A 21,040-nucleotide genomic window follows, 5' to 3' on the forward strand; every position below is an offset into this window, starting at 1 on the left:
GACCATCTGAAGTGTGCATTATATTTACCTACTGAACACCTCTACGGTAAGATAACGTTACTCAAGTCTTCGTATTCTGAGATGAGACTGTTGACGACATGAGGAATCAGTCTGTTCTTTTAGCGCCTCAGATCTCAGTTAAAGAATCAGCAGGTGAATGCTGAAGCACACCACTTTTGTAATACTGGAGAAAACGTGGACACCTGAACGGCTATTACTGGCAAAACCTCTTCACCCTGATCTTTGTGCTTCTCTTGTTTGAGAAGGTAAGATATGCCCTTTAGCAAGTTGTGTAATGAAAAGTTTCAGGTAGTCTGAGCAGGTGTATTGGTGAGATTTCTGCACCATTTTTATAGTCTCTCCTGAGGGAAGAGATGATTTTGTCATTGATGGTTCCTCTGGTATTGAAGGTTCACACTAGCCCAGCCTCCCGGCACATTCGATAGAACTGACCATGCTGAGAGATCAGATTAGTTGGAGAGTCCATTTCTGTGATGTGCCCTCTGTCCATCACAGTAACCCTGTTGGGAACATTTGAATAGGGTTGAGTTTGAACAATCATAATCATATTCTTGGAAATAAACACATGCTCTTTGTTATACCTAGTGTAGTCCATGATGGTGTTGAGACGGTGGGCGATGGTCAGAACGGTGCAGTCCTCAAACTGAGTTCTGATAGTGGACTGTATTAAATTGTCTGTCTCCAGGTCTAGAGCTGCAGTGGCTTCATCCAAAACCAGAATCTTGGTCTTCCTCAGGAGAGCTCGGGCCAGGCAAACCAGCTGCCGCTGACCCAAACTGAATATCCAGTCAGAAACAGTCATATCAGATGTTTATGAAATAATGAGTTAACATTGCTGAGAAGGGGTTTGTACCTGAGATTCTCTCCTCCCTCTGAACACTCATGGTTGAGTTTGTCAGGCAGGCCAGACACAAAGTTCTTGAGATGTGCAAGTTCCAGAGCTCTCCAGACATCCTCATCAGTGTAGCCATCAAAGGGGTCCAGATTCATACGCAAGGAACCAGAGAACAGCACTGGATCCTTGGGGGAAAAAAGGTTGAAAATAGTTTTTTTTTTTTTTTTTTTTTTAAGTTTGTCAGGGTATTCAATCCTTTTTTTCCATTTTCAGGTGTACCTGTGGGATAATGGTGATACGAGACCTCAGTTCATGCAGTCCAATCTCTGCAATGTTTATCCCATCTATGAAGATCTTTCCTTTTGCCGCCTCAAGGATCCGGAAGATTCCGAGAGCAAGAGATGATTTTCCGGCCCCTGTTCTTCCCACAATTCCAACCTCAATAGATTCAGTAAATTGCTTAGAATGTAATAAAAAATAAAGCACAAATATGACACAATGTGTTCAGATGTTATATTTACTTTCTCTCTCTCATTAACACTGAGAGAAATTTCTTTTAAGGCCCAGTCAAGACCCCCGCGGTACTGAAGTCCATATTCCTGGAATCCAATGGATCCGGATTTGGGCCAGTCTGATGGGAGTGAACTGTCCTCGATTGTCCATGGTGCCTGCGACAACCCAAGACTTACTCAGTGACCTCAAGAATGAACGTACAAATATAATTTGGTCTCTTTATATAAAGGAATTCATAGGAAAAAAACAGCCTTCAGACCAACATTACCTCTTTTGTTGTTTCGGCATATTCCTTCACTCGCTCAACAGACACAATGTTGTTTTCTACATCTGTCCATGCTCGCACAATCCAGCTCAGGATCCCAGTTACCTGCAATGTATTTTTTCTTGAGAAGTTGTTGCTTAATAGGCTTGCCTAACATGTGTGGTTGTCCAAATATTTTCAAAGACTTTTTGATGAGTTTCCTACCTGGAGAGAGTGCGACACAGCCAGTCCCACGATTCCAGGGCTTAAAGTTGCCCTTCCCATAACAGAGAGAATAGCTGCAGCAAGGACTAGCAAGTTACCCAGGAACTCTAGATTTACTGCCAGCCACCTATTGGAATAACATTAAAGATATTGTATAGAGTTAGACTGGATTAACAGTACCAAAATTGAATAAGCCAAGACTGAATCTGACCTGGTTGCCACAAATCTTGGGAAATAGGATGTTTGATTGTGGTCCACTCGGCTGTTAGCCAGTAGGATAAACCTAGACTGTTCTCCAAAGGCCCGAATCACACTGGCTCCTTGGACTGTCTCATTGAAATTAGTATAGATGGGTGATCGACTCACCGACTCCAGTCTACGCAACTGGCAGGATGTGGCCACGTAAAAGCTCTGAAAACACAGGAGAATAGATGTCAGACTGGTGCTCCTTGTTATGATACTCTTGCATGCTGAGCAATCTCCTAGTAGCATACCTGGATAAAGGCATAGAACAGAGTTAGCGGCAGTATGATCACTCCTGCAAAAGGAGTCGCCATCAGCACGATAATGCAAACCTCCAGAAGTTTGAACACATAGCCCAGCATCATCTTCAGCCCATCAGGGATCATGCAGTCAATGGCGTCTATCTCTTTAGAGAAACGATTGAGAAGGTTACCACTAGGTGTACTCTCAAAGAACGACATAGGAGAGTGAAGTACATTGTTGAGAAGGTCCAAATGAAGATGCCGGGATGCAATTATTCCTCCAAGTGAAATGGCCACAGTAGTGCCAAATATTGCAATTCCTGCAATACAACAACACCATTAAGGATCAAGAACAATACAAAGTCCAAGGATACTCAATGAGGGTTGAGGAACATGAGGGATTTCGAACCTTGTGCAAATCCGAGAGCTCCAAAAACACCAATCTTCAGATCCGTGTCGACCTGTGTTCCATTTACAACCGGGTCATCTGCCCACAGGCTTAGCCAGTAGTTGTAGGCCAGTGAGGCAGCTTGCTGGAATGCGTAGAGGAAGATGACAGGGATGATGAAGGCCAAGCCGATGGTCCTGAAGTACTCCACGTACATCTCCAGTTTCACCTATGTGTGACCCATTATGGAAAAGAACGTGTGAGGAATGACACTCTGGATGATATAGTGCACTTTCAGGCTATATTATGGTGTTTGGAACAATGAAGCTCAAAGACCTGTAATCAGGGGTTAAAATTAGATCTCTGTGGTGACATGAGAGCATCTGAAACCCTTATCGCTGACCCGTAGCTGAACTTTAAAACTGATCTGCCACTCTAAATCTTTGGCCTTTGGTATTGAGTTACATGTGAAGGTATATTTTGATGTGTCTACCCATTGTTTGAAATGTCTGTGGATGTGGCTCTTACTTACTCGGCCTGTATGAGCTTTGTCAGCCTGGGTGAGTCTCCCAACTTCCTCCTGGTCCTGCTCCTGTTCTGTGTCAGATATGGCCTCCATGGTTTGTATACTGGCACTTCCCATGTCTCCGCTTTATTAAACAAAATTGACAGAAAGGTAAATATGTGCTCCTGAATAACATTTGCATTTTCATTATCAAAACTTAGTGACTTTTACCTGATGAGTTGCTCCTGGGAGAGGTCAATAGAGAAGTCTGTCATGCTGAGACGAGATACTGATTTTCTGGTCCCTAAAACAAGGCGAATCTGCATTTTTAACTGTGTCAACATAAAAAAGTGTCATTGTAGTAACTCATCAAGCACTCATTCTTTTAGCTTACCTCTGTGGGTGGCACTTTCCTTGCGTTCGCTAATGGAAAAAGCTTTAACAAAGTCTGCAAAGGTGTTCTTTCTACTCAAAAGCTCGGCATAAGTGCCCATCTCCGTGATTTCTCCATTCTCTATCACCAGAATCAGGTCAGCCTGGGGCAGGAAGCTCAGCCCGTGGGTCACCAGAACCCGAGTCTGTTTTAGCAAGCATTGGAGAGCATCATCAAGCAAGCTATTTAGTTTGTTATTTTAAGCCTGAAAGGTTCCCTTTCCATTCAAAATCTGGAAAGTGAATTCAATTGGCTACATCCACAGAAATTTTAATTGGAATGACAGGAAGAGAAATTTGCTAAATCGCAGTCTATCTATCTGTCTAACCAATAAACCTTCAAAAGCTTTTTTAAAGATTTTTCAAAAACAATTTTAATTCTGCTTCCTTACATTCAAATTCAAATTGTGATTCTGCATCCTCTTTGCTACTTCAATTTACAATGTAACAATTCACATATTAGATTTTAAAGGGATAGTTCACCCAAAAATAAAATTCTGTCATTAATTACTCACCCTCATATCGTTCTGTAAACCTGTAAGACCTTCATTCAACTTTGGAACACAAATTAAGATATTTTTGATGAAATCCGAGAGCTTTCTGACCCTCCATAGACCCTGTAGTTGAACAAAGGTCTTACAGATTTAGAACGACAAGAAGGTGAGTAATTAATGACAGAATTTTAATTTTTTTGGGAGAACTAACCCTTTAAGGTAACATTATCTTACTCGTGTTTTAATGTTTACCTTATTTTTAAGAACGCCATTAGGTCCGATGACCTTTTCAAAGATATGCTGACCCACATGTGCATCCACAGCTGACAAAGGATCATCCAGAAGGTAGATATCAGCCTTTCTGTAGACTGCACGTGCCAGACTCACTCTCTGTTTCTGACCTCCTGACAAATTCAGACCCTGTGAACATTGTAAAAATGTAGTGGGAGTTTAGTCTGCTGATACCCTGCATATTTGGTGTTTAAAAAATAAATTATATTTAATACCTTTTCACTTTATTCTATCATGTCAGAATCATTCTTACAGAAGTCTATTTTTACCTTCTCTCCAATCTCTGTGGCATCTCTTGCAGGTAGGATCTCCAGGTCTGGTAGAAGAGCACAGGCCTCTAACACCTTCTGGTACCAGCTGTCTTTCCTCTCACGTCCAAACAAAATGTTGTCTTTGAGAGTGGCGTTCTGGATCCATGCTTGCTGAGGCACGTAAGCCACAGAGCCCTGAAAGAAAGTATTAGAAAATGTATATGTGGAATATGTGAATGATGCCAATATATTTTTTGTAATTTTTCTGAATGATTTACCGAAACTATGACGTGGCCACTTTTCTTTTCCATTTCTCCCAACATTGCAGACAGAAGAGAGGATTTTCCACTGCCCACATGACCTACCACAGCCACCAGTGAGCCCAGCTGCACTTTGACATTGATCCTGCAGAAATGAACCATTGCCAGATTATCATCTTTATATGTTTAGGAATGGTAGACCTACTGAGATCTTTCAGCAGTTATTTCAATTTACAGTAAGGGATAAATATGTTCAAAGGGACCAACCTCCTGAGACATGGTGTGCTATCTTTAGACCAGCTGAAAGTACCGTTGTCAATAACAACACCATCAATATCTGACAAAAAGAGGAAATAAAGAGGTGTTTTTTTTTGTCATTTACACACTGGCGTTCCAAACCTCTATGATTTTCTATACTCTGCAGGATATTTAAAGATTTTTTTATGCTCTATTTAGTGCAGTTACAATGAATATTAGCTTAAAAAGGACACAGAGATACCATAAAAATATCATAAAATTGGTCCATACAACTCTTGGACATGACAGTATATTTTAATAAATATTGTGAAGACATATAATAGCTTTGTGAGAGAAACAGACTAAAACAGTTTTCACTGAAACTAAACTGTTTCAGAAATTAACTGAATCTGAATTTCTAAAATGAACCAAAAGTAGTCTGATTCAGTTAATTTCTTAAACAGGTTAGTTTGGAAGAAGTGTCATATAGGTTTGGAATGACTTGAAGGTGAGCAAATGATCACAGAAATTTCATTTTTGGGTGAACTGTCTCTTTAAGTGTGTATTGCATTTGAGGCTCATAAAACAATTCCACAAGTTAATGAGGCAACAGGATGATGATAATTATTTAGGCTAATACGTTTCCATAATTATTTAAAAATCATCCATGGGATATTATTATTCACGTGGCTCTGTTATTAATGGTATTCCGATTCAGAAGCAGAAACATTTTCACAAAAACTTCTCTTTGACCTTTAATATAAAAAGTTGCATTTTTAACAAATCAATTTTAAAATAGGCCTTTAACACACAAAAATGTGGAAAAGTTATATAAATATAATTACAGCTCCAAAGCTGAAAATCCCCTTTAACCGCTGCATGAAATCATCATGCGCATTTCAGCCACTACCAACACCCACCTCATAGCCACACAATTCCCTTGTAGTGTTTCTCGAATTACAGCTTTTAAATTCAAATAAGCTTGTTTTGCAGAATAACAGGAAAAATCTCTGTATTGCTCAACATGTATTAACAATGTTGGTCAGCTTATAAGCTGTTGTATGTCAGAGCAAAGTCTGAAAACTATGACCAGCTAATGCACTCACCAGGATGGTAGGGAGCTCTCTCCACACTATCCCGTTTCAGCTCGTCTTGACAGAGAAACTTCCCGAGGCGTTTGAGAGACACCACAGCCTTAGAAACAAGAAAAAACAAAGTTATCTTCAAAAGTTTCTTCACAAATATAAAAACATAAGCGTTCAAATATTTGCTGCTTACCTGCATGGTAGTGCTCATTGCAAAGGGCAGTTGACTGAGTGGAGCTTTGAGAATATTGATAAGAGCCATGGACACAAAGATCCTCTACTGCATGAAGTCATCATGCGCATTTCAGCCACTACCAACACCCACCTCATAGCCACACAATTCCCTTGTAGTGTTTCTCGAATTACAGCTTTTAAATTCAAATAAGCTTGTTATGCAGAATAACAGGAAAAATCTCTGTATTGCTCAACATGTATTAACAATGTTGGTCAGCTTATAAGCTGTTGTATGTCAGAGCAAAGTCTGAAAACTATGACCAGCTAATGCACTCACCAGGATGGTAGGGAGCTCTCTCCACACTATCCCGTTTCAGCTCGTCTTGACAGAGAAACTTCCCGAGGCGTTTGAGAGACACCACAGCCTTAGAAACAAGAAAAAACAAAGTTATCTTCAAAAGTTTCTTCACAAATATAAAAACATAAGCGTTCAAATATTTGCTGCTTACCTGCATGGTAGTGCTCATTGCAAAGGGCAGTTGACTGAGTGGAGCTTTGAGAATATTGATAAGAGCCATGGACACAAAGATCCTCTGAGCATCCAGAACATGCTTCTCATCAAGCAGCACATACACCCCAAACATGGCAAATGCAATCTGAAGGCAAAGTGGCGTACATGATGAAACTCTACAGTTGTAAGGACTATATTAATGTGTCAAGATGATGACGATGATGAAATGTACCAAGAAAGTGGAGGAGTTGAAGGAGGCAATGGATATGGAGTAAAGAATCTGAGACTTCTTCAGAGCATTCAGCTCTTTTTCCCGATAGCCAATAACACGTTCTCTGAAGGCATTCTCCCAGGCATAAAACTTCAGGATCTTTATTCCGCTCAAGATCTCGTTCATAAGCTTAATGCGTCCGTCCATGTACTTCATCTGGACCTCCTGAGAGCAGCAAACATGCGAATTGAGAATCGCGCAAGCAAACTTGTTTACGAGACCAGACAGAAACCAATATGGACGAGTTTCAATTCTTTGGGTGTTTGAGACAAGGCAAATAAAGACATTTCAATTTTACAACAAAGCAAAATCCTGTGGTTTCTACCATGTTCATAACATCAGAGAATCGAAGGGCAGACTGTCCACATGCTCGTGTTTTAAATCATTTGTAGGCATGAAGCAGTTCCTGGGACGACGTGTACCGACACAAACTCAGTCGCCACAGCACAAATATCATCATGGAAATTTGACTGATTGGAACCATATAGACTATACCTGGAGCTTGCTTCTCATTTTGGCAATGAACCCATTCAAAGGGAAGATGAGAATTACAGTGGCGATGCCAGCCAACGCAGATGGGCCAAGGCGCTGTACAGGGGTCAGACATTTCAATTAATGAATTTGAGATCTGTGCTCTCAGAAATATTGTGCATAAAATTGGGGTACAACAGCTTGTCACTTAAAGGGTCATATGTGTACCTTTTTTAACCCTAAAATGTTCATAGTTAGTAATAGTTGTACTTGATAAGGTACCAATTTGTCCCAGTACCTCTAAAGCAGGGGTCTCCAAACTCGGTCCTGGAGGGCTGGTGTCCTGTAGAGTTTAGCTCCAACTTGCCTCAACACACCTGCCTGGAAGTTTCTTGTACGCCTAGTAAGACCATGATTAGCTGGTTCAGGATGTTGTTTTATTAGGGTTGGAGCTAAACTCTGCAGGACACCGGCCCTCCAGGACCAAGTTTGGAGACCCCTGCCCTAGAAATACAATTTTGTGCGTTTTTTCCTACCGTATAACAATCCAACATACTGTAGAAGAAAAATAAACAAGCGTCTGTTCTCACCTGCCAGAGGAAGAAAAGACACAAGGCTATTTCAATCGGGGCCACCCACACTGCATTGAAGTACACCACGAAATCCATGAGTTTCTGGGTGTCAGCCGAAACCAAGTTCACTATCTCTCCAACTGTACATGTTCTGCGGGCCGCGCTGTTGATGACCAGAGACTGTAGAGAGCAGAATGTATGTGAGAACCATTATATGCATCTTTGCATTTGCTAGAAAACCTTTCAAATGCCTACCTTCCTGTACACTAGGCCCATGACTGCAGTTTTAACCCTCATGCCTACTGTGAAGCATGCATACATGTACTGATGGTTGAACAGGGACTGCAGACAAGACAATAGAAACATCAAGAAGGCAAAGAGGTAACCCTTCCACAAGGGGGCGTCTTCATCCCTCACAAAGCCAAGCAGTAGACTGAAGAACAAGAAACATACACCAAACATAAGCCAAAGATAAAGAAACTGGAATGTGAACATAATTTATGACTATAAATATGAGTCTTTCTAGACCTGATACAGCTGAGCCTGAACACTATTATCCCCATGCATCAATGTTTCTCAGAGTGCCACAGTTCCTGTGGTTCTGGAGCAGTGAACCCACCAATGTGCTCTTGGCTTGCTATATGCCAGACAGAGTGGCTTAATTTGATGATCCAAATCCAGTTTCTTCTGAGCTATAGCTCAGCCACAAAGAATATGATGCTGCAGCGAGCAGACTCTCCTAAGTGTCGTGGACTCGTGGTGCATGGGGCATAATTAACAGTGTGGGGCTGCACCACAGCAGGATGTTATTCCTGTCTGTGACGGGAGTTCACACTCAAAACTGAGAAAGGGCAACAAGTTCACTTTACAACTGTGTGCTAAAGGTCTTGCTCTACATTTGCACCCAGGCATGTGTTTTCTTATAAAATAACATTCAAAACTGATATGTAGATATTTCCCAGATGCAAAAATATGTTTTAGTCTTAACTGAATAAATGATTTTGAAAGCACTCTTTTTGTTTTTACACTCAAAGAAATTAATAATATTTAAAAATGTTTAAAATTATTCAAATTTTATGACATTTTTAATATCAGTAACTGGGCACATATGACTTTAGGATTGGTAGTACAGTAAAATTTTTACAGATTATTTTATTCATCAAGGAAATGGTAAATAGATCAAAATAACATTAAATACATTTATAATGTTACAAAATCTGTTCATTTGAACTTATTCAATAAAAGAGAAATAAAAATGAAATAAAAATGGTGGTTTCTACAAAAATATTAGGTAGCACAACTTTCAATATTGATAATAATAAGTTTCTTAATCATGAATTCATCATATTAGCATGATTTCTGAAGGATAATGTGACTGAAGACTGGAGTAATGATGCTGAAAATTCAGCTTTACCATCACAGGAATAAATTACATAAAAAAAAGGGAATAGTCATTTTTAATGTATTTTTAATTAAATGTAGCCTTGGTGAGCATAAAAGGCTTCTTTCAAATACATTAAATCTGACCAACTTCTGAACAGTAGTGTATCTTATACTAAATGCCACATGCTATATACAGTTTCATTTTACATGCCATGACAGCATTAATGTGTCTCTCACCTTAACACTTGTGGTATGGAGAACATGAAAGCATCTTGAATGACCAAACAGAGAGTTCCTGTCAGAAAGTAAGGGCCAAAGTTTTTGGCTAGCGTCCGGAGCAGACAGAAGCCTGAGATTTGTTCTTTATGAAGTTTTCTGAGCAGTTGCGTCTGCTCGCTCAGTTTATAACCAAGAGCTTGTGCTCCATTCAGAGTGCTCTCTTGCCTTGTTTGAGGGAGAAAACACAACATTTTGATCCAGACTTTAGTCTCTGGTATATTGGTGCAAGCATTGCTGCAACAAAGTAAAGAAGTTGTACTTTGTTAATTAATAATACAAATAAATCAGTAGTTATGAACAGGCAAATTACGAACATCACATATTTTCATCACCTCAGGATGGAAGACATGCAGTTAAGGAAACAGCAGGTGTCTTACTGTTGCATTTTGGCCCATTGCTTGGCCCACTCTTTCTCCAGATCACAAATGATTTTTTCAGATGTATCCTCTTCTCGTAGAGACCAGAGGTCTTCAGCTTGTAAAGGTGAGCGGTAGCCCTTTACCACCAATCTGGGGAGCAGGAATATGTGTGTTTCTCAGTATCTCATGGGTTTTTATTCTGCAGACCTCAATAAAATCAGAGACAAAAATATGACTACCTGCCGTACCACCAAAACAGTACTTTTGAAAGGAAAGAAGCATCCTCAACTGGACATGGGTTCTAGTGGAAAAATAGTATGTCCAGGTATTATTTTTTTCACCATGTTTCAAATATTTATTTACTAATTTTTAAAAAATCCATTATAACACGAAAGACACTGTACCTTTACATATATAGGTTTAAGAGTCGCTGGGCGCTGATCAGCGAAACAGCTGAGGATGAGCTGAGCCAACTGGAGAGTGAAGAATGTGAAAAATGCCACGAATCTCATCGCATCTGCAGAGAAACCCTGTAACACACATGACTGGTTATCAGCAGAATGTAGACAGCAGCGCGGAGCACATCACACAAATATGGTACACTCATTCTAAAGCAATTGGAAGCAGAAATGTTTATTTTTTCCAATGTTTTATTGGTATGAATGTTAGACAAACTAGTATATAACATTAATTAATTGTCTGTGTCCCTCCTCTTTAAACTGCAATTTTGGCCCATCACACCACAGAATAAAACCAACATAATCTTTGATAGTGAACTTTGAGATTTGATATCTTAAATATTGCACAATAAATACAACTATTTGAAAATCTGGAATCTGAGGTTGCAAAAAAATCTAAATATTGAGAAAATCGCCTTTAAATTTGTCCAAATGAAGTTCTTAGCAATACATATTACTCATCAAAAATACATTTTTTAAATAATTACGGTAGGAAATGTACAAAATATCTTCATGGAACATGATCTTTACTTACGGTAATATCCTAATGACTTTTGGCATAAAAGAAAAATCGATCATTTTGACCCATACAATGTATTGTTGGCTATTGCTACAAATATACCCCAGCGACTTATGACTGGTTTTCTGCTCCAGGGTCACAATGCATGTATGTAAATTGAAAAACCTTGACCTAAGCAGTAATAAACTCTTGTTTTTTGGGACAAATTGAACTATGTGACAAATTAATTATTAAATAACACTCAATGTATTGATTCTCCCCTTCTGTGGAGACGACCAACTAGGCATATAAGTGGTGTATACACATTTGCCAGGGATTTCCCAAGGAGACATAACCACATAAGCTGCATGCTTCCTGTGGGATCATATCCATATTTTCTCTTCCGTCTGCCTAAGCACCAGGACTGATCTGAGATCAGCCGCCCACTTTGTCTCACCGCAGTGTGCGGAGGCGGGACTGGTGGCTGATGTGGGGAGTGTTCTTTTGGGGATGTTGCCTGCTGTTCCCCTCCCTTCCTTTCAAAGACCTCAGCTTATTATAATGACCTAAATGTTCCATCAAACCAGGATTAATGACACAACAAACCTTTTTATGAACACTTCTAAATCATGGTAAAAAATACAGACCACAGACACATATTTATGCCAACAGACCCAAACTCTTCATTCACAGCTTCTAAGAGTATAATGGTGGTTGGTAATAGTATTCAATAAGCATTCAATTGCAACAACTAGACTTCAGCTAAAACTACCAAAACTTGCAGATGATCTACGAAGCAGCGCATCTGCTTTTCAATCAGCCAAATAGAAGCAATTTGACTAGTTATAGAATTCTATTTATAAAATTCTAAAATAATTCTACTTATAAATAATGCTTCTGTTTGTATTATTGTTTTACAGTAATTTCAGTTGTTGTTCGGGACAAAGTTTCACCATGTTGTGTTTGACCTGTTTGTGTAGTGCTCGATACAAGGTTCAAGATTTGTTTGAGAGAAAATATGCAGGTCAGGGTTTTAGGTTCAAAACAGCTGGCCTGCCAGAGGCCTGGAGCTGCTATTGAAAGTTTTACAGGGGCCACCAAGGGCATCCATGCCTATGGGCTTCTGACAGAAACTGTCAAATGGCCACGATATGAGAGAAAGTGGCAGCGCAGGCCTCTGATGCAGTGAAATAATTATGGAGCGGGAGCATCACAGCAGGCCAGAGACAGACAGACTGAGGGAGAAGTATGGGGATCCGCAGACATATGCGGCTTCTCCTATCAATCTGGAAAAGCACCAGCGCGGATTGGGACTGGTCTCAGCACAGCCTCAGCTCCAGACAAAGAGGGCATTGAGGGAACTGGAAAGGGAAACCCGACAGGCTGCCCAGACGTCAACGCTGAGAACAGCACCATCTGTAAGCACTCTGTTTACGCACCGCTGTGTTCGACTCTCAGACACAACACAGATACTTTTAGAGAGTGTTATTGTGTAACATTCATTAAAAAACCATGCGAGAGCCCGTGTTACGCTTGCATGAATGGAGAATAACACATCATAGGAGATTCAGAGATTAGGGCAACAAGTCAAATCCACTTATTTCTTTTATAGTCTCAAAGCACCATTAATGGCTGTTATAATAGAAACTCTATACGATAGGGGTCAAAATGTCTGTGACTGCAAGTATAAATGCCTCTATTTTGTATTTTACCAATTTAATCTAGTATTTTGTAATAATTACTAATTATATTGGGAGCAGCATTCAAGATAGAACAAGTGTAATCTTCATGCTATTTAGTTTTTTTTTTTTTAATGCTAAAACTTTCTGCATGGGATTTAAATTTTCAGTTTTAAAGTAGATTTCAAATTTTCATTGTACTCTCAGATTTTGGGTCCGCTTTATATTGGGTGAACTCCGGTCTGTCAAAATATCGCTCCGTTTTTATTTTCAGTTTTTAATCAACTAAAAGATTGGTAAGATCAGAAAGCCTGATGGAAAAAACAGCAATTTTTTATGCTTAAAAAAATGGCTAAAGACACATCTCTTCCATCTACACTTGACCCTCTAACACTTGCATTCTCAATTCTATTTGTATTCTATATACTTGTTTCAATTGTATTATAAAAATCTTGTCCATCTAACACTAGCACGCTCTATTCTAATCTATTCTGTTTCTTTTCTATCTACTTGTTTTCTTTTTATTTAAAAAAAGGACCCTCTAACACTAGCACTCTCTATTCTAATTCTATTTCTATTCTATCTACTTGTTTTCTACTTACAAAAAAGTATTTCTTTTATATCTACTTTTTATTCTTTTTATTTTTTGTAAAAAAAAGCTTGCTATGTGCACTGTAGTAGACTATCCAGGACTTGTCACAGCACTTATATTTTGTTGCTCTTTTGTTGATTTGAATGCTACTATTGTCCTCAGTTTAAGTGTAAATGTTACATTTCTACAATAGTTGGATAAACTGGGAATGCACAAACCTCGTCTATGATGGCTTGTATGTTGGCTCTGAGAGGCACCAGTGAGCAGATCACTGCGAGCGTCCAAAACAGAAAGAGAAAGATGGAGGAACGAAAGCCCCTCAGCCTTTCCAAGTGGATCAGCAATACTGCCAGTATCTGAAGACAGTGTATTTCGGTCAGTATGCTAGTCATGGGCAATTTGGGAAATCCAAAACAAACTAGAAGAACAGGACAGAATACCATTAGGCAGCTTAGACATGTTGATATTCGAAAATCTCTCAACCAAAATTTATTGCTTTTATACTAGTATGCAAAGACTACTGTGAATGTTTAGCCTGTGTCAGGACTTTAAAATGGACTTATCTTGTTGGGCAAATCTGAAAAGAAAAAAAAATAAAGTAATTTACTACAACCACTGTTGACACTGCTGTCTGCTGTGAGCAGAGGTAAAAGAGGCTTATTTATCCTGATCCCTTCAGGAAACTTCTGCCAGACGTCTAGCCACAAAGAGATTTGTTCAAGCTTAAATATAACAGATCATAAATCTTCTCCTCTAAAAGAGTTCCATTAAAAAAAATACATAAATCAAAACATAACTTGTATTTCTTAATCAACATGTTGTTATGGTCACAACAGCCATGAATAGAAAAAAAAATCACTGTCCAGTGTAGCTTGATACCTTATACTTTTACACTGATTACACAATTATGAATATAATTAAAAGGCATTTTTATAGTGGAGATTCAGGAGAATGGAGAATAGAAATTGTGTGATTTACCATGGTAAGGCTGCGAATTATAGGGCTCAGGAGAAAGACCATGTGATGCACTATGTCACTGCTCTTTTCCACCAGCAGATAGACCAACTCCAGCAAACCAAAGGAGGCCAGACAGAGACCCAAACCCTACAACACAAACACCCAGAGATATGTGAGCATTAACTGCAACACCGAGGTGTCATGCCCCCCCAGAATGTTTTTACTTACACTACTGTTCAGAAGGTTGGAGTTGCACAATTTTATAATGTTTTAGATGCATTTATTTGATTAAAATACAGTAAAAACTGCATTATTGTGCAATGTTATTATAATTTAAAATAGATCTATCTGAATATATTTTAAAATGTAATTTATTCCTGTGATGCCAAGCTGAATGTTTATTGATGAATCATTACTCCAGTCTTCAGTGTCACATGATCCTTCAGAAATCATTCTAATATACTGATTTGCTGCTCAAGAAACATTTCCTCTTATTAGCAATTTTAAAAAAAACAGTTGTGCTGTTTAATGTCTTTGTGGAAATTGTAATACTTTTTTTCTTCAGGATTCTTTGATGAAAAGGTCAAAAGAAAAGCATAAATTTATGTCTTTACTGTCACGTTTATGTCATTTTAATGTCTCCTTGCTGAATAAAAGTGTTAATTTCTTTCAAAAATAAAATTCTGACTGACCCCGAAACTTTTGAACAGTACTGTATGCTCTATTAGAATTGATTTACATAATCACTGTTGAACTCGATATGATCTGTTTTTCTTCCCATATAATCTTTTTTCCTGCCTGCCTTTTAAACGCTCTTTAACGATGTCACCCATTTGAACATTTGCGTGCACATAGCTATAACCTGTGAGTTTTTCAGCTGATTGATGCTATATTCAATCTATAGAGGTGGTAACTAGAATTCAGTCAAGTCTTGATATGACCAGTATGACTTACCGTCTTGGCACAGCAGAGGCTGGATAAAGATATGCGTCCATTGTCATAGAATCTGAGGTACAAGCAGTAGAAAGGGGCACAACCCCAGAGATAGAAGCAGGGGAACCACACCAGTACTGTGTGCTGGAAGCACTGGGTCAGGTCTGGGTGTGCTGTGTACCATGTGACATTCCAGTCCTGAAAACACAATGTTAAACCATTAGTCCTCTCTAACACGTTAACTTGTTACATCAGGATTGTATAATTATTAACAACTACTTAAGCACATTTTACAGCTTATTAGATTTTATTCACTCTTTGCACTCATAGTGAATTACGCAAAAAAAATTAAAAAAGATAATTCATCAGATTCCTTGGTGTCCATTGACGTTCTTTGTTCATTGAACGTGTTTACTCAGTCCAAATGGCTCTGTGTGTTTTGTATCAGTATATAATATCTGTGTGTGATTTATATCATTTATCTTGCAGTGAGAACAGACAAATTGTGTGAAGTAGCACAAAGGTGAAAGGTAAAACTCCTGTAATAAATCTTCACTGTTTTTCTGTGCTTTGGAATATAATTTTGTTTGCCAAGTGAGTTTATGATGAGTATTGCTGGATTTGTCTTGGTTACTTTTACAAGTCATGACAGGAAAAAAAATAAAGTTTTGCCTCCACAAATGTACATGATGTGCCATTCTATATATCAAAAGTTGCACTCTTTTTAGTCGTGGCCTAATGGTTAGAGAGTCGGACTCGTAACCCAAAGGGTTCGAGTCTCGTACCGGCAGGGATTGTGGGATTGTGGGTGGGGGGAGTGAATGTACAGCGCTCTCTCCCACCTTCAATACCACGACTGAGGTGCCCTTGAGCAAGGCACCGAACCCCCAACTGCTCCCCGGGCGCCGCAGCATAAATGGCTGCCCACTGCTTCGGGTGTGCAGTGTGTGTTCACGGTGTGTGTGTGTTCACTGCTGTGTGTGTGCACTTTGGATGGGATAAATGCAGAGCACTAATTCCAAGTATGGGTCACCATGCTTGGCCACATGTCATGTCACTTTCACTTTTTAGAATACCACATTCTGATTGTAGAAAATTCACAATTTCCACAAACGTAACTTGCAAAGAAACAAATTACTTTCAATATTTCACTGTTGTTGACCGATATTGTTTCCACTCAGAAGCATCGCCAGCAGCAGACCAATTTTCAAAGCACATGTGTACAAAAATGTAGGTTGAGTAACAACTTGTGCACATTGGTTCTGCTGAGTGATAGTTTGAATATCAGAGTAAAGCAAAGCAAAGCAAAGCTGTGGTCTGTGACAAAAATACTGTTCTGTGCATTTTGATTACATCAAATTTGGGCAAAATCCCACTTTGGCATCATTGCCAAGACTTCTCTCTCAAGCTGAATTTCACAGGTTTGTTCTATTCAGACATCAGTAATTCACACTCTATCTCTTCAGTTATTTCTGGCCTTTCTATGTTGGAAAACAGGCTGCTGTCCAAATGCAGCTGTAGAGCTGTTATGTTTTTTTCTTTCTCTGGACTGATGAGAACTTATTTGGCTGTGTTTTATGCTGTGGTTATTTCAGCAATGGCACAGCTCTGATTAATACTGCATGCTGGTTGTAAGGAGTCCTGTGGTATGGCAGTATATAAGAAGTGTACCTTTGGCAAGTCAAAATGTAAACCCCATATGCACCATGAGAAGGACCATGAGCACTAAACGCATCTCTGTGTAAGCTTCTTTGCTCACGTACATACAGCAATATAGCCATTGCCTGAGGTTTAGGTTTAAATTTTTCTCAGTATATTGTCTTACTCAAAAATAATCATATTTACTTGAACTTATGTATTCCAAACCTTTTTCTTACATGAAACACAAAAGAAGCTTTTTCACTGATGGAATTTATTTTTTTCCGTTTTGACCCTTTGCTGGGATTGACAGGCAATCTGGCCAATCATAAAGCCAAATCTGCCATTTTTGTCCGACAAACAAACCAGACAGAAGAGTAGATTAACGTTGGTGGACTTGAACTTGAAAAATGGTGTGTATTGACCTCTTTATGTGGATGAAACAAGAACCTACTGATGTTCATTCATGTTTATTTCATGCTACAGTTAGTAAAGAGGAAGAGATGATCGGTTCACGTGCCGCTTGAACTGAGGCGCTACAGCAATTTGTCTTGACACATTAAAGAGCCACAGAACGGTATTTATTGTTTGAATTTCTAAAAAAAAAAAGACAAAATTTGAAAGCTGAGACTTTTTTTTATACCAAAAATAACCTGTCTGTCGGCGCATTGTCAGTTTTCTCTTTGTATTTTTCACTGTGTGAGAAGATGATGTGTGGCGTGAGAAGGGAGGAGTCAAATACAACAAACTGGGACTGAAGCTTTCATGCTTCAAAACAGGATGAAAAAGCACTATAAAGTATCCATAAAATTAGTCTATACACTTGTAGTCATACAGTAGCTTTGCGTGAGGAATAGACCAACATTTTGCTTGTTATACATGTATAATCATTCATACAATAACTGTTCACTGTTGCAAGCATATTGTTTTGTTAGTTATTGGGATTTTGAGGACTTGACTGGTCCGATTTGTGAACAAATCATTCAGAATTGTTTTGTGAACTGGCTGAACTGATTAATTTAAAACCTGGATCAAAAGAATGATTCGTTCATTCGTAAATCAAACGTCTTGCACGAGTTTTCTCATGAATGTGCCATTGTGAGCTGTCATGATTTTCAGCAATTATTGACTTTTTTGGTCTTTATCTCACATAAAATAATGAATTAATATGCAATATATAGCGTAAAAGTCACATGGACCACTTTTATGATATTTCATTCATTCTGGCAAAAAAAACATTTTTCACAAATGTTCCTTTTGTGTTCCACAGAAGAACTTATATGAATTTGACATGGTGAGTAAATGATGAACATTTTTTATTTTAAGTGATCTATTTGTGTCTTCTAGCATTTTACCTTTATTTAGACCAGTATCTAAAACCCTGCAAGTGCAATCCAGACACACACTACAGGTTCAAGATAAGACACGGTTTGTTACGTGGTTGTTTTGGTCAGGATATGTCCTCATCTATGAGGGGGGTGTCTGGGCCCAGGAAGGGAAAGAGATTCTCGTTCACGTGGCAGAGCCTAGTCACAGTCGCAGTTTTCCACAGGGAGTTCAATGGAGCATACAGACACCAGCTTCTACCCGTCCGGCATCCTCCAAGACTATGTTTGCACTGGTCTAAACCCAATGGCAACCACAGTCTCAGGAAGTGATTCAGAGTGGTGTGTGTACCCTTCCTGCAAGTGTAGGAGTTCAGACTGCCGGTCAGCACAAATAACGTTTAAAAACAGTTTAAAAATGACACTGCTGATGTTTGGATTTATTTGGAGGACATTTATGAGGATGGCTTACAATTCACAAATCTCTGGTCACTTCTTTTGAAAATGGCCAGTTGGAAGCTAATAACAATCTCTCACGCTAGCCATAACAAGTTAGTCTAACTTAATGTTCAGCCAGATTGCTGCTGTCAGACATGCTTCAATGGACATGAGCTTACGACATTGACTTCTTCATCTCATTCCACATGTTTTCCCAGCAAACGATTTAATATTCTAAGAATGTTGTTCTTATGTACCCATTATGTTATGAAAATGTTATCTTCATAAGTTCTGGAACGTTTTCCTTGATTATACAAATGTTCTGGAAAACATTCATTGGGTTACACAGGACTGGACAACAATACATTCTAACAACAGTAAAATACAAAGTAAAATGATTAAATAAGCAATTATAACTAATGAAACATCAACAAAAGTCCTTTTCAAGGAAAGTTGGTTCACTCAACAGCTACATTTGCAATGCCTCCGGGCAGCTATTTCAGGCACGCAAGACCAACACAATCTAAATGAGAAAATAACTAAATCTCAGATACTGCATTCAAAAGCCACATTTACATAACTTTTTAAAACTGCTACAAAAATATGACATGAACGGTTTAATGAATGTTGATTATGAAGCTGAAATAGCATTAAAAATGTGTAGTCCCAGTCATGTCTAAGGACACTGACTGTTTCTATGGGAATGGCAGCTGCAGTGATGCGATGACTGTGCCAACTGGCCATTGGCTCTTTTATTTAGAAGGCGGGACTTTTGTCGTATTGGCGGTTGCAGTTTCTCCCATTCATATATTGAACTGTCTTGTATGACTGATAATGTATGAATCATTTTCATGTTAACATTGTATATCTGATAACATTGAAATATTGTTCTTGTAACATTACTGCAAGAACATTTAGGTTACAAATTTTGAGAATGTCCTGAGAATGTTTCATATTAGCTGGGATGCAAATGTAGCATTTTGAAATCATCCACAGAATGCGGTCAGTTACTTACTGAATGTGCATCATCTGTTCCACCATCATTGTGAAATAGTAAATATTGCTAAGTGCGTACGCTGTACCATGGAGAACCTTATAGTGGGCACAGGGCCTGGAACAACATTTGCTTGGCTCTTTCACACACACCAATATCACTACACCTGATTTTAAATGACCTACTATACTATGCAAAATAAGAGAAGGAGAGCATTAATCTTTTGTTATTAACCTGAATTCCAACACTGGTTATCATCCAATCTGTAATCATTGTTCAAAATATTGGCTAAAGTACAGTTACATGCACTGCACTCTTAATGATACCAGAGTACGGCTGTTTAAATGTAAACACCCTGAGAAGTTAAAGCACACAAATAATCTTTTTACGCAATCGCAAAATATGTTCTCACACATGTAACACAGGTTATGTGTGAATTAAACAGCGTAACCTTAAAACTGAACATTTAAGGTCCCGCATTCAATCTTAATTAATGAATCATTGGTTGAGAAATGCATGACTCACCTCAAATGACTGTTACTGTCAAAACCATGATCACTTACAAGAATAAAGGGGCATAAATAACAGAAATGGGTGACTAGGCACAGTTTGTGTTATCTCACTAGCAAGCAGTTATTTTTTAAAACCTTCATATCTGTTGAACTTCTTAAGTTTTAAATGGCTATTGAATTGATTGAGTTTATCTCATTAGAGTTGCATATCCCCTCTCCTTCAGTTATCTGAGACTCACCCAGAGAGGGTCCAGGCCACTGAGACTGCAGAGGGTGTCCATCCAGGTTCTTCTCTTCTTCACTTCACTTCCTGTAGTAAATCCCTACTCCCTGAACTCAGCTGTGTCCCAGTCTCCTGTCTGTGTAAGTGTGTTTGACAGTAGTTGTGCCTGAGTGTATGTTTCAGCCCCTTTTTTGCAAGCCAGCCTCCTATGTTCTGACTTGAGTCTTGTCAAAGCTACAGTCTGACACCAGGTTTGTGTAGCTGTCCTGTTTATGAGGGCTGGCCTGCCAGGTGGGTGGAAGATTTGGACTGTGTAAAACTATCTTCCCTGCTCTCTTTCGTCGCGCCAGCCCACGTGTGCCGAGGCCACAGTACCACAGACACTACCCTGGAGGAAATGAGAGCGCCGCAGACGTGGCCACACCCCGCTCTCCTTCAGGTCTTGCTTCTGTAAACTCCCCCAACCCCATCCTTCCACACATCATGCTGCTTTTTAATGGACAGGG

General features: G+C 39.0%; 1 protein-coding gene across 1 annotated transcript; it reads right to left on the reverse strand.

Moving 5' to 3' along the window:
* Nucleotides 1-243: 243 nt before the first annotated feature.
* LOC107601225 (multidrug resistance-associated protein 1-like) lies at nucleotides 244-13,906 on the reverse strand. Its single transcript, XM_016293318.1, has 28 exons — nucleotides 13,733-13,906; nucleotides 10,691-10,816; nucleotides 10,526-10,587; nucleotides 10,305-10,436; nucleotides 9,886-10,092; nucleotides 8,521-8,698; nucleotides 8,284-8,445; nucleotides 7,718-7,810; nucleotides 7,184-7,387; nucleotides 6,950-7,096; nucleotides 6,778-6,865; nucleotides 5,212-5,281; nucleotides 4,963-5,089; nucleotides 4,703-4,879; nucleotides 4,395-4,562; nucleotides 3,611-3,794; nucleotides 3,448-3,520; nucleotides 3,244-3,361; nucleotides 2,733-2,940; nucleotides 2,333-2,643; nucleotides 2,050-2,249; nucleotides 1,839-1,965; nucleotides 1,638-1,739; nucleotides 1,378-1,524; nucleotides 1,136-1,294; nucleotides 875-1,041; nucleotides 603-797; nucleotides 244-521 (listed from the first exon to the last, which is right to left on the reverse strand). Exons 1-28 carry the CDS (start codon nucleotides 13,904-13,906, stop codon nucleotides 413-415), a joined length of 4,215 nt encoding a protein of 1,404 aa, XP_016148804.1. The 3' UTR covers nucleotides 244-412.
* Between the last annotated feature and the right edge of the window lie 7,134 nt (nucleotides 13,907-21,040).

This window comes from Sinocyclocheilus grahami, unplaced genomic scaffold (assembly GCF_001515645.1).
Source record: "Sinocyclocheilus grahami isolate Dianchi unplaced genomic scaffold, SAMN03320097.WGS_v1.1 scaffold302.1, whole genome shotgun sequence".
Taxonomy (NCBI): Eukaryota; Metazoa; Chordata; class Actinopteri; order Cypriniformes; family Cyprinidae; genus Sinocyclocheilus; species Sinocyclocheilus grahami.

Excerpts from the sequence above, each read along its gene's own strand:
- LOC107601225 (XM_016293318.1), bottom strand. The coding sequence starts at position 13,906 with ATGACTAGCATACTGACCGAAATACACTGTCTTCAGATACTGGCAGTA. Across the intron at positions 7,388-7,717 it reads AAATGAGAAGCAAGCTCCAG|GAGGTCCAGATGAAGTACAT; the intron begins GTATAGTCTATA and ends TGCTGCTCTCAG. Across the intron at positions 798-874 it reads GAGGGAGGAGAGAATCTCAG|TTTGGGTCAGCGGCAGCTGG; the intron begins GTACAAACCCCT and ends CTGGATATTCAG.